Source organism: Setaria italica, chromosome III, assembly GCF_000263155.2.
Source record: "Setaria italica strain Yugu1 chromosome III, Setaria_italica_v2.0, whole genome shotgun sequence".
NCBI classification, from domain to species: Eukaryota; Viridiplantae; Streptophyta; class Magnoliopsida; order Poales; family Poaceae; genus Setaria; species Setaria italica.
Window position 1 is genome coordinate 26,500,818 of NC_028452.1, and position 12,799 is coordinate 26,513,616.

Sequence of the window (12,799 nt, forward strand, 5' to 3'; positions counted from 1 at the left end):
TACACGGTGGCAGGCTGTTTTTTAGCGTCGCTAAAAAATTGGGGAAGGTTTAGGTGGATTGTTGGAGTTTATTTTTTCTCTCTTTTTTCCTAAAAAAGGTATTGGGGGTAAGATTAGCAGCCTTTTGGAGTTGCTCTAAGTGTGAAAAAAATGGTTCAGTGTTGCATCGCTGTCACTTTGGCGATCTACTTAGCCAAACAGAACAGAAAACCACGCACACTTTTTTTTCTCGAACACGCAGGAGAACTGCATGTCATTATATTAAGAAGAATAAATGAGTGGTTTTAGAAACCACGCACACTTAGGCTATTTACAAAAGCAGTCGGTTCAATAAGAGCATCTGGTGAGTGACATAAAAAATGAAAGAACTCATCCAGAATCAGAAAAATATACATGATTCAGGGGTGGCAGAGTTAGTCATCAGTTTTCTCACCACAGTGGGCATTTATATCTTCAGTCATTTTTCAACAAAGAAGGTCATAATCATGGCCATGATGAGGATATTATCATTTCCAGGGTATATAGTCACTCTGAACTTACGCCGTGAATATAGAGTCTTCTTGAGTTTATACAAGAGATTTGTCTGCAAAAGAAAACAATTCACAATTGTTGTTATAAACTGATAGCACAAAATTTTTTCAAAGCTAAACTTGTAAATAAAACTTCTAACATAAAACAATAAGTTCATGTTCGAGAAAAAGAACATTAAAGTTACTGCAAAGAACATTGATCGAATCTTGTTAAAGTTACCGCAAAGAGCATTGATCGAATCTTGCTAACACAGTTGTTCTATATTACCTGAGCAACGATGGAGTCCCCCTTTATTATTGTGCATGCTCTTCGGAATGTACTTCCCAAGAGCCTGTAGATTGGTTTTGAACCTTCAAAGCTGCTTATTGGTGGGATGAATACATGTACCTCCTTTCGGCTTGAAGAAGCAGACATAACTTTTGCAGTGAAAATGATGTGTCTATGTTCCATACTATTTCCACTGAATGCTTGCCACTCGCCCTAAATAAGGAAAATAAGATACTTAGCGCAATATTGGGCCATAGGTCCATGCGGTCAACTTGCTGGAACTTTAAACATTCATAGTGAAAACTGCATGAACTAACCACATGAAAATAATGCCATTAGATTTTTCTTGTTATGAGGTATCTTTATGATATCTTTCAAGTATATTATAATGTTTATTGGAATAAACCTTCCTTCATCTAAAATAAGTATATTACAATGAGGAACCATGGTCAAAATGTTGCATTTGGACTGCATCTCTATGACCAAACAAGTATCTTCCTGTAAGAAATGAGCTAGAAAAGATAAGTTACAATTTTAAGGAATCTGCCATCCATCCCACATTGACACTCTGCCTAGAAGGCTAGAACATCATATATTGTCAGGGACTGCTACAATGTGCTAAATGTGTATCCCTTTCTTTTCCTTATCCATCTTCCAATCCTGCATTAGATATTCAGATGTTGCAGTTTGTACTCTGAAACGTCATAGTTTTCAAACAGTAAAATGCACAATTTAGTGTCTGTATCTGTTAGACTATTACTAACAATTCCAAGTGCATCCCGGATTCCCGAATTCATGATCTGTTCAGCATCCATCCACATTGCAAACTTGGTTGAGAGTTGCAACTCCTTCCCTCTTATATTCAGCAGGGCACTCGTTAGATTATGGCCATGGCTCCAAGCTACACTATTCCGCAAAACCCGATGTTTATTTTTTTTTCACAGTACCACTCATTTGTTACATTACACTACTGTTACAGAATACTATTGATACTAAAATCTCCACCAAGAGTAACACTTTGCACTACAATTGAAGATAACCAGGTAGGTAGAAGCAAATCGAAAACCACCGCACTAATTTTCAGCACTGGTTACTGCTGTCACGATTCCCTCAGATGTATTCCAATCTTGCGTATCATAATAAACCTCTCCATAAAATCCCTATTCCAGTTCTGTGTCGGACCAGCTTCATCCAAGAACAGGTCCAAGAAAACCAATCTGCTTATCGTCTATCCACAATCATGGAGCAGACCAAGTACTGAATCAGGAGCCAAGAACTGATAATCACCTGCCCGCTGGTCCTGACGGTGACCAGGACACCACCGGTGCCGTCGAAGAGCGCCGTGCCCCCGTCCCCGCCACCGCCTCCGGCGATGCGGAACGCGAGGCGGCCGGTCGCGTCGTGCATCGCCATCTCGGTCCCCTTCTTGAAGACCGTGAAATCCACCGGGACAACGGACCAAGCAACGGGAACCGGCGCCGGCGCCGGCGGCGGGGCGAAAGCGGCGGGTTGGTCCATATCAATTATCAAGAAACCCAGAAGCAAGAATCAGGCGAGTCGGGGGAAGGGGATTTTCTAGGGGGAAAGGTACGGCCAGGTGGATGCGTAGTTTCGGTGGAGGTAGGAAGGAAGAAGCCAAGGGGAAGGAGAGATCAAAAGGTGGATGAATCAGAGTTGGTTGATCGATTTGGCGCAGCGGCCGCGGCCGGCGGCGGTTGCGAGTTTGCGTTTGGGTTTCTTCGTTTCTTGGACGGCTCGACTAGCTGACGCGGACAGCGACCGCCGTTGATTCTTCCTCCACCTGAATACGATGCGTACGAACCTGCTCCCCCATCTTCGGCTTCCATGGACCGTTGAGAAGAGCATCCTCTGGGCCCTGCTGAAGAACCTGGTTACCAAGTCGGAATTTTGCTCTTTTCCTAAAAAATTTCTTATGTTCAAAAAAAAAATTCTCATCGAACTTTTGGTCTTTTGCCACGATTTCTCATCGTCGATCTGTGGGCTGGCAGAAAGTAAGCTACAGCGTAAAGGGCCGGATCGAATGGACGACTCAGTGTGTGGTGGTTTACCTGGGCTAGAAGTTAGGCTTGCTTTGTTCTAAAAAGAAGAAGTTGGGCTTGCTTTGTTCTAAGAAAGAAGAAGTTGGGCTTGCTTTGTTCTAAGAAAAAAGAAGTTGGGCTTGCTTTTGTGCTAACACGGCCATGTTAACCTTTGAACTGTGCACACTTTCATCAATGCTGTTCATGACATGTTTCTGCTCTCTACACTTAAGTTGATTCTTTAGCGAAGTACAGATAGCCCTTAGCTCTTTGTAGTTAGCAACCAGCGGTTTAAGCATTTCTTCACCCATTCTCTAATGGGAATGAGGTCATGTTTCATTGCCCAGTCCATGGATGTATTGTTGCAGTTGTGGAGCTGTTCTGTGCCACATAGACATTCGTTTTCGTTTACGTCAAGCATATGCGTTTTAATTTGTAAAAGAAAAGTTTCGGGTAATTCTTGTCGAGAAATGGAAAGGACAAATGAGTGCCTTGTTTTTTAATCTCTCTGAAGCTCATGCCCTGGAGCTTTGTTTCCATCCCCTCCCTCCGATTTTCAAACAAACATAAAAACATGGTATTCAAGATTTGGGAGGCCCAAATGGGGATTAACCTAGCAAAGAAAAAACAAATAACATATTATTGAGATACTTTTGCTAATTCTATATAAAATTGTGGGAAAATTATGTGAACATGACTATAGATCCATGGCGATAAATTACAAACTCACTTTTAAATGTACAAGCCAATTTGACGTTGTTGAGGTTTCCACATGTGTGTAAAGGTAAACTCACGATACCACTCTCGTTCATGTAACATGAAAAACACCAACAAAAAATACTTTTGCAATATTTAATACAGATTATATATCTTGCCAACATATACCCAACAATGGATTGTTAAATGTCAAAATTGACAAGATACCATGTCACCCTCTAGCTTATTTCGCAACAATTTGTTTGGAAAGACTATAATCTAGCTTGAATTACAAGATATTCTGCGTGTATAAATAGGTCTACTTCCTAAATCACTAGATAAAATTATTACCCATATCATCCATAACAAATATTCTCTCCGTCCCAAATTAATATTCGTCTTGGCTTTTCTACGTACATACATTTTGATAGGCAGCTAGATATATACTATGTCTTGATACATAGCGAATAGTAATTTCGGACGGAGCGAGTAGAATCTAAAATGGAGAAACACACTATTAAACTCTCAACACGAATGGCAGCTAAGCTTATATTTGCTCTTGTTGATCTTTCGGTTAGTGCTGCAACTGTGGTTACTATTCTGCAATACTATTCGCTACTGAGTGGAATGGCCACTGTTCAACAATACTTTCCAACACTAATTGCACACTAGCAGTCCTACAGGTGTTTGCAATAGTGGGGGGCATCTCACATTCTCACCCTCACCTCTGGTATTGCAACAAGCGTTAGCCTCCCCGCAGCAACAACTGGCCCTATACAACCAATTAGCCATTGCAAACCCCACTGCTTATTGGCTGCAGCCACAACCTCGTTATGTTCTAGCAACTACTGCCATTAAAGCAATTGGCAGTGATTAACCCTGCCGCCTTTTGGCTGCAACCCATCATTAGTGGGCCCTTCTAGATTACTCCTACCTATGAACTATGTTCTGACAATAAAGTTTACATGTCAGTAAATGTGACTTACCAGAGAAACAAGAAAATTATTGATGAAGATATGTGCACCCTATCTATATCGAAGTATTTGATAATTATCATTGATCATTCATTTTTAATAATGACAATGGTAGGAGTACATGTCTTGTTTGTATGTATACTAAAAAATTATAAGTACTGCTCCTTTCCGAAATGTAGTATATTTTAGTTTTATCATAATTTAAACTTCTATATATTTTACAAAATTATAATAATATCTACAACATCAAATTACTTTTATTAAATTTACCATGAAATATCTCTTGAGAGTGCATTTATTTGGTATTATATATTTGAATATATATATATATAAAATTTGATCAATGTTAGAGAAGTTTGACTTAGAACAAAATTAAAATGTTTTACATCTTAGAATGCAGAGAATATCTAGTAATAAGAGAAATTTTAGAGTGCTTCAAAAAAATGAAAGCCCGTCCATCCGATGAAATCGAATGGTGGAAACAAAGAACCTAAAAAGAAGCACTAATTTGGTGGGACCAAAGACAAAAATAGTGAGAAATTACTATGATGCCCTTTTTAATTATGTGTAAATCTATTTAATTTTTTTTTGTAAGAAGTTAAAAACATTGTAACAAAGCTCCTAGTAATAATCTTTTATTCTGATGGCCAACTATTTCTCTTTTTTTTCGCGCTAAACAAGCACTGCGCTAAACGGACGGGCCACATAAGCCCTCACTGTTCAAATGTTCATTGGCGCACAATACAGCTACTTTCTCACCGTCTTTGGCCCACTTGGAGCAAAGCACTGGCCCTGGTTGCACGATTGCATCCGCAACCGCTGCCTATTCCTCCATCACATCCGAATCATAAAACCATTCCGGCCACGTCATGCCATCATCACTTGTAACATAAAGATATGTGTATCATATCCTTTTCAACTCTTAATCTAGACAAAAGAACGTGAAGCAACAGGCAATTAATTAGCTCCATGTCAAACAGCTGAATCATCAAATAAAATCTGCCTTTCCCAGTCGCCTAGCCTTTTTCTCTTGTGCTGATGCGGCAACGGAGACTTGGGCAAGGCCGCAACAATTTTGGGCGGCGGGCGGTTAGTGCCAATCTAGCTAATAAAGTACCACCTTTCCTGGTGATGCATTGGAATTGTAGTTTTTACTCAATGGAGGGAGCACGTAGCACTAGAAAAGTCGAAGTATATTTATTTATTTAGTTTTACCATTCCTCAACAAATATTCTAAAATCTGTGAAATTTGTTGTGTTCCTCCCCCGCATAAAAGTTGTATCTAGCTAAAATGATGATATGGATGAAGAAAATGAGACATTAATTTTATAAGAAAAAAACAAGAATGTAGAGATCCGTAGGCACCTCCGTTTTTTCGCGCCACCAATTTTATTCGACAGCCCCCGTCATCCTATTTTTTTCTCTATCTTTATTGCAACCACAGACAAAACTATCACTTTGTTCGTCGTGTGAGAATTGTACGATACATAAAATTAACAAAAAAATAGCTTTCATCAGGAAAAAAAACAACAGAGATTTTGACGCAGATAAGCTCCAAAAGAATAAAGTGCTTGCCGCCATCTTTCGCTTCGCTTTCAGCCAGCCAGCCAGGTGTGCGTGCGCGTCCACGCAGCGGCGAACGGACCTAAAGGGCAACATCTATGCGCTTGCGCCCCGCCTAATAATGGCCGCCCGTTTTTGTTGCTTACCGCGCGCCACCCAGACGTCTGCCACTGATCGGTCCGTCTCCATTCTCATTCTCCACTGCCACCGCCCCACGAATACCCGCCGCCCCCTTTCCGCGTCTCCTCCTCCTCCTCCTCTTCCTCCTTTATCCCCCGTCGTTGCCGTGGGGATCGGATTTTCTCCGCCTTCAGGGAGGCGTGCGCGCAAGGGGTCGGGTCGATCGATCGAGAGAGCGCAGGGATGGCGGCGGCGGTGAGGGTGGACAAGGCCACCAACGAGCTGTTGCTGGGCCCCGACTGGACCCTCAACATCGACATCTGCGACGCAGTCAACTCCGATCACGGGTACGCCGTCTTTTCTCTCTCTATCCAGCCATCAGCCTTTTTCTTTCATCGAGGTCTGGGAGGCGCCGTTTTGAATTCTTGGTTCCTGTGCCACCGCAATAATGGTGAACGGTTCGTGTTCTTGGCACCATGCGAACGGAAAGGAAACGTGGGTTCATTTCATTCGATTACTGATAGGAGAATTATTCTTGCTCTGCTGTGTTCCATCTTCGGATGATCATTCTGCGATTGGTGCAAACAATCAATTCTTCCCCCGAATTTTCCTCCTTTTTTTTTTACTTTCCCCTATTCTCTCTGTTCGCATCAGCACCGCAGAAAGTAGCGGAACAATCTACCATTTTTCTCTGGAATCCCCTTGCACTCAAAGGATAGCATGGCACCTTTCCTATGTGGACAGAGTATCCAATCAAGTGTAGGAAGGGCACCATTTTCCAGTCTTCTCATCATGCCGCCTGAAATTTAGTATTTTTGCTCTTATGATTATTTTTTTACGATTGCTCTCATGATTATTGTGTTCTACTTGGGAACAAATGTTGTGATTATCTAATCAAGCGCGGGAACTTTTTTTCTACGTTCATCATGTCGCAAGGAATTTAGGAATTTGCTCCCATGATTTGTTCTCTGTAACACATGGAGTATATCCATTTAGCATTTCCTGTAGTGCAACCTAAGAAAATCTTGTTCAGAGCAGTCTGCCTCAATAGAATGTAATATCATGCATTGATGCCTGATGGTGACACAATGGATTTTCTTGTACTTACAAGCAAAATACATTTAAAGGTGGAATTGGACCATGATACTTTTTTTTTCCTCTTCATGCTTGTTCTAAATTAACATATCTACGTTTTCACAAGAAAAAAAACACTAGAAATGTTTCAGATAAAAGGGCACTTCATGCATTGGCTTCTGCTAAAGCTTATGCTAATGGAGAAAATTAAGCCATTTGATTCAGTAGTTTGATTTGAAATATAGCTTAGATAAGGAATGGATCAAATGAGAAGTGTATTATCAGAAATTTTTCTTCCAAGGGCCCTCTTTCAAGCAGTTTGTAAAAAGAAATATATGATGGTCATTTAAAATCTTCAGAGCATTCAGCAAAGAAAATCCAAGCCATTGCGCCCTATCGTTTTGTGGCAATCCAAATTAGCTACATGTTCTGAGTGGCCATAATCTCATATTTGTTATTTACTGGACTGATGGGAATATATACAGCATACAACTTATCTGCTTGCTCAAAAACTCCTGGTGGGAGCAACAGTTTCCAAAAAAGAAAAAAGGAAGGTAACCCAAGAGGTTTATTTTAAATATATTCTAAAATAAACCTAAAACTATGTTTATAATGTTAGGTAAAGCCATCTAAAATAGTTATACAATACAATCCTATTTGTTTTGGGTAGCATTTTAAATTAGACACGGAAAGATTTCACATCAGAAATTGTGGCCACTGAAAAAAAGCAATACCGAGATTATTTAGGCCTCGTTCGTTTGTTGCGGATTGAAATTGGCCCAGGAACTGTTCTGGTTCGGGAATGAGTGAATCCAAGAGATTATTCACTTGATCTGGTTGTTTCCGTTCCGGACCTCAAGAGGTGGAGAACAAATCCGGGCCTCGGGTGTATGAAATGGCCGAGATGGGCTGGACTCCATTCCCCGTCGGCCTTAACCGAACGACCATTTTGCCATGCGCCGGATTCAAAACCAGGCCAGATCAATCCGCCCAGAATGGGCCTCATTCCGGGCTGTTCCGTAGTAACCGAACAAGACCTTATAAGGAAGTAACTTTTATTCAGATGAACTAGGCTCCCATATTCGAGATGAATAGGACTCCAATCTGGGACCTGAAGGTGACACAATACCTCCAACCAACAACGATAGCCTCATTTATTTTGACTGTTCTTGAAATATTTTCATTGGAATTTTAGGATCTGTAAAGGTCATAGGGCAGGACAGAACAGTGTGTTTTATTTTTTGTATGTGTTTCCTACAAGAGAAAATGGTGAGCTAATAATATGTATTGATTCAGGCAAGCAAAAGAGGTGATTAAAGCTTTGAAAAAACGTATTCAGCACAAGAATGCGAATGTTCAATTTCTTGCTCTGACGGTATGCTTTCCAGCTTGAAGTACTTTGCAATCCTTTGGTGTTCGTACTTACGAATGCTCTGAAATGGCTTTACAGCTTTTAGAGACTCTAATAAAGAACTGTGGGGATCGCGTGCATGTTCAAGTCATAGAGCGCAATATACTGGACGAAATGATGAAAATTGTGAAGAAAAAGGTCAGTTTTCAGCTTTTCCTTATGGCCTTTCTGGACTTCGAGCTACATGCCACGTGGACTATGTGAGTGAGTGTTAGTGAATTCTGAATTATGGAACTCAGTGAGTGTTAGTGAATTCTGTAGTATGGAACTTTATGTGTTACACAGCTAAAAAAATATCATTTTGCATGGCATCATATATGATCTATTTAGCTTTCAAGCTAAGCAGATTTGTAGAGGCATTGTTATAAACCTAAATTATGGTACACTGAAAGATGCATTTCTTATTTCTTCAAAGTTGAAAGGAATATTACAAGCAGTATATCTACATGGGGATGCAGTACTTAGATAAAGTGAATTATGTTGTTTCAATTACTGAAAGAAACCATTTTTTATTTGAAATCACATATATTTATGGAATTTCAGTCTTATTAAAAATAATATTTGCACTCCATAGTAAGATCTCGTTTTCGCTTTTCCCTTTTCTGTTGCCATCTATTTATCCAATTTCTGACCAAACATATATCTTTCTAGCTGCTAGATTCAGTTTAATATTTGACTATGCATTTCAATAACCATGTACTGTATTGAGTTCCTTTTTATTTCTTTTCTCTTTTTTGGGCATTTTGATTAAGATTGTTGACTGCTATCCCAGGCAGATATGCAAGTGAGGGATAAAATCCTGACACTCCTGGACTCTTGGCAAGAAGCATTTGGCGGGCCTGGTGGAAAGCACCCTCATTATTACTGGGCATATGCTGAATTGAAGGTGTGGTTGGTGTCTCTTGCATTATCAGATAGCTATATTACATGAGAAACACATTACTTTTAGCATTATTAGTGTTACTTCCACGTGGGGACTAGTATGATTTCTTATCCTATTCTGTGTCAACTGTAACCTTGAGTGCATAAAAAGCTCAACAAGATGCATGGAACTATTACTAAGGGAATTTAATAAAAATTGACTCTACTTTCTGCACCTTACTGTCTTGCACTGTATAGTCAAAACTTGCTCAAGAATCACATTTTCTGAAAACTTGTCAAGAATCATATTGAAAAACAATTGTGTGGTTGAGGAGAAATTTGAACTATACAAGTTTAGACCGAGAGCACTATAATACTTATGAAAAATGATTAAAGTATATTTTTAAACACCTGTATAAAGTATTCCTTTAAAGAGATTTTACATCAGATCGGGAGATTACTTTGCATGAGATGATGGATATTTTTAATTGCAGCGAGCTGGAGTAGAATTTCCTAAGCGCTCACCTGATGCTGCACCGGTATTTACTCCTCCGGTCACGCGCCCAGCATCTTTGCCATCATATCTTCAAGCAGGGTATGGAATGCAAGTCGATTCTTCCTTGACGCTTGATGAGGTGATGTCATCTAACGGGGCTTCACTGAGGTAACCTTACTTTTCCAAGAGAAAGAAAATTTGGGTGGCAGTATTCTTTTGCCTCCTGTGCTACATGACATGCTTTTATCTGATTAGCATGCCAGACTTGGAACGTATGCTGGGGGCTGCGGAACTATTAGGCGAGATGCTGAGAGCTGTGGATCCAAATGATCATGATGTAAGCATATATATTTCATCATTTTTTTTATACGTAACATGTAGTTTTCAATAAGTTTCATACTGTTTAATAATAAACTAGGTAGATCGTTATGTCCATTACTTCTGTATCTTTGACTGCACAAGTCTGCATTTTGCTAGTAAAATACATATGGCTTTAATATTGTGGTGTTGAGTGACTCTTGATTTAGTTAGTACCCATTCTATGTCTCTTCGTAAGTATTTGTGCAGTCTGTGTATAGCCAGATTAGGCTCATCCGGTCCATCTCTCTTCTATATTTATGAACCCTATCATGACATAAATATGCATTTATAAAGTAGCATTTCTGACAACTTTTTAATGCTTAGGCTGTCAATGATGAAATTATCACGGAACTTGTAAACCAATGTCGGTCAGACCAAAAAAAGATCTTGAGTCTGGTAAGTTCACTGAGGTATGTGACTGCATGACTCTTGTTCTTCATCTATGATCTGTTACTTAAGGAGATGTGTACCAGTGGGCGAACCAGCAGTTTTTTCTATTACACTGTTGGGACACTGGTTGTTTGATTTGCATCTAAAGTTCCTGTTCGAAGCTACTGATATTATTCTACAAATTTAGGAGGCTAGGGACAGAGATGATTGCCATCAATTATTTACATCTTGCTAAGTCAGGACGTCGCTCAAAAGCATGGGTCCAGATAACACTAATGATACTGTTCCTTGTAGGCTCTTAGCATTTTGAGTATTATAAATATAAACTATCATTTTAATCCTTCCTAGTCTGAAGCCATCCTGTTAGAGTCCTTTCGTTGAATACTCCCTCTTTTTTTTAATACATAATGTTTCAGACAAGAAAATTAGTTCAATTTGAAGTAATTAGCTTCTCCTAAACATCATAAATGAAGTTTGAAAACTCTTCCCTAGCATACTAATGTTGACTAGTAGCAAGCACTCATTACACAGGGATGATTTTCAGGATAGTAGTTGTAAATATGTTATTTTTGGTACCTACTGTCAGTCTATTCTTCCAAATTAATTGCCTGAAGCTCTTCTGTATTACAGGGATGAGGAACTCTTGGGCCAAGCTCTTGACTTAAATGATAAATTACAGATTCTGCTTGAGAAACATGATGCAATGGCATCAGGTTCTCCTCTACCAGCCGAAGTAACAGATGTGGTGAGTGAATTGCCAGCAGGAACCACTCCAAACCTAGGTGAAAAGGTTGCTCCTACAGCTGCAGTTACTCCAACAATGGTATCAACCAATGTTTTAAATGACGAGGAGGAGGAAGACGAAGATGACGAGTTCTCTCTGCTCGCTCGCAGGTCACACTGTGACCATGCCAATCTTCTCATTCTTTACTTAGCCTCTTTTCGTTGCATCATTTAGAGCTGACAGTTACTTTTGATCAGGAACTCAAGATTCAGACCCACAAACAGTGAGAGTGCCTCTCCTAGTTTAGGCACATATTCGTCAACCATCCACGAGGGAACATCAAGTTCAGCAGCTTCTGTTCCCTCTACAACTTCATATGTTCCAAGCAATGCATTGTCTCTGCCTGATCCTCCAGCCCCCGTGAGGACTTCTCCAGAAGACCAGGTTATGAGTGACCTTCTTGCACTCACCATATCGTCAAACCCATCACCACCCTATACCCCAATAACACCTGAACCAGCCTTGAATCAAGGTGGCTCAACAGCTAGTCATCCACAGCCTTATAATGTAAATCAAGGACATGCAACTGCAAATTATGTAGCTCCATGGGCACAGCCCCAGTCTCAAGCTGCAGGCATTCAGCAACAGACACCATCCCAGTCACAGTTGCCCTACAACTCATTAGCTTACCCGCCGCCACCATGGGCCTCCCAGGACAGCATGGAATCGAACCCTTTTGTGGTATCATCGTCCCAGCATCAATCAAGCTCCAACTCGCCTATCAACGTGCCACCGAACTTGAGGCCCCTACAGCAATCGCAGTCTTTTGCAGTGCCACTTCGCACTGCGAGTTTAGACTCACCAATAAATGGGAACCTGAAGCAACCACTCTCTGCTGGGGCTCGCAGACCATCTTATGTTTCTTCCAACAAGTTCTTCGATGACCTGTTTGAGAGAAATTCAGATGGTAGCCTGAAAGTAGGCGGTACAGTTGGCAGTGGCACGTCCAGTCCATACAAGGCATAGTGAGGACTATGGAAAATAAAATGTAAAGAATGCTTATCATGCTAGACTGTTCGCTTGTCTTGAATTTTCCAGTTATCAGCCTGCCTGCATGTTTGTGGGATTTCCCCTTCTCAGCTTAGAATGATTTGGTTGATGCTTCTGGCTGGGGAACTTGCTGACCTGTAAATAAATAATTTATGCCAAACCAAGCTAGTTGAAAGCATCAGCCTATTTGTTAGCCAAACATTTTGAATGGCAGTAACGAAACAGTTCGGTTCTACATGTACA

General features: G+C 40.4%; 2 protein-coding genes across 2 annotated transcripts; one reads left to right on the forward strand and one right to left on the reverse strand.

Annotated features, from left to right (window-relative positions):
• Window positions 1–220: 220 nt before the first annotated feature.
• Window positions 221–2,607, reverse strand: LOC101779040 (protein LURP-one-related 7). The gene is made up of 3 exons (XM_004962364.4): window positions 2,086–2,607; window positions 799–1,011; window positions 221–583 (listed from the first exon to the last, which is right to left on the reverse strand). The coding sequence occupies exons 1-3, from the start codon at window positions 2,314–2,316 to the stop codon at window positions 458–460; spliced, it is 570 nt and encodes a 189-aa protein (XP_004962421.1). The 5' UTR covers window positions 2,317–2,607; the 3' UTR covers window positions 221–457.
• A 3,596-nt stretch (window positions 2,608–6,203) lies between these two features.
• LOC101779446 (TOM1-like protein 6) lies at window positions 6,204–12,791 on the forward strand. Its single transcript, XM_004962365.3, has 9 exons — window positions 6,204–6,537; window positions 8,561–8,639; window positions 8,715–8,813; window positions 9,448–9,561; window positions 10,031–10,200; window positions 10,288–10,369; window positions 10,717–10,802; window positions 11,413–11,676; window positions 11,764–12,791. The coding sequence occupies exons 1-9, from the start codon at window positions 6,434–6,436 to the stop codon at window positions 12,530–12,532; spliced, it is 1,767 nt and encodes a 588-aa protein (XP_004962422.1). The 5' UTR covers window positions 6,204–6,433; the 3' UTR covers window positions 12,533–12,791.
• The last annotated feature ends 8 nt before the right edge of the window (window positions 12,792–12,799 follow it).

Coding starts and splice junctions, on each gene's coding strand:
- LOC101779040 (XM_004962364.4), bottom strand. CDS start 2,316: ATGGACCAACCCGCCGCTTTCGCCCCGCCGCCGGCGCCGGCGCCGGTT. Junction 1,012..2,085: donor CCGTCAGGACCAGCGGGCAG/GTGATTATCAGT, acceptor TTCCTTATTTAG/GGCGAGTGGCAAGCATTCAG. Junction 584..798: donor GGGACTCCATCGTTGCTCAG/GTAATATAGAAC, acceptor TTTCTTTTGCAG/ACAAATCTCTTGTATAAACT.
- LOC101779446 (XM_004962365.3), top strand. CDS start 6,434: ATGGCGGCGGCGGTGAGGGTGGACAAGGCCACCAACGAGCTGTTGCTG. Junction 8,814..9,447: donor TGAAAATTGTGAAGAAAAAG/GTCAGTTTTCAG, acceptor CTGCTATCCCAG/GCAGATATGCAAGTGAGGGA. Junction 10,370..10,716: donor TGGATCCAAATGATCATGAT/GTAAGCATATAT, acceptor TTTAATGCTTAG/GCTGTCAATGATGAAATTAT.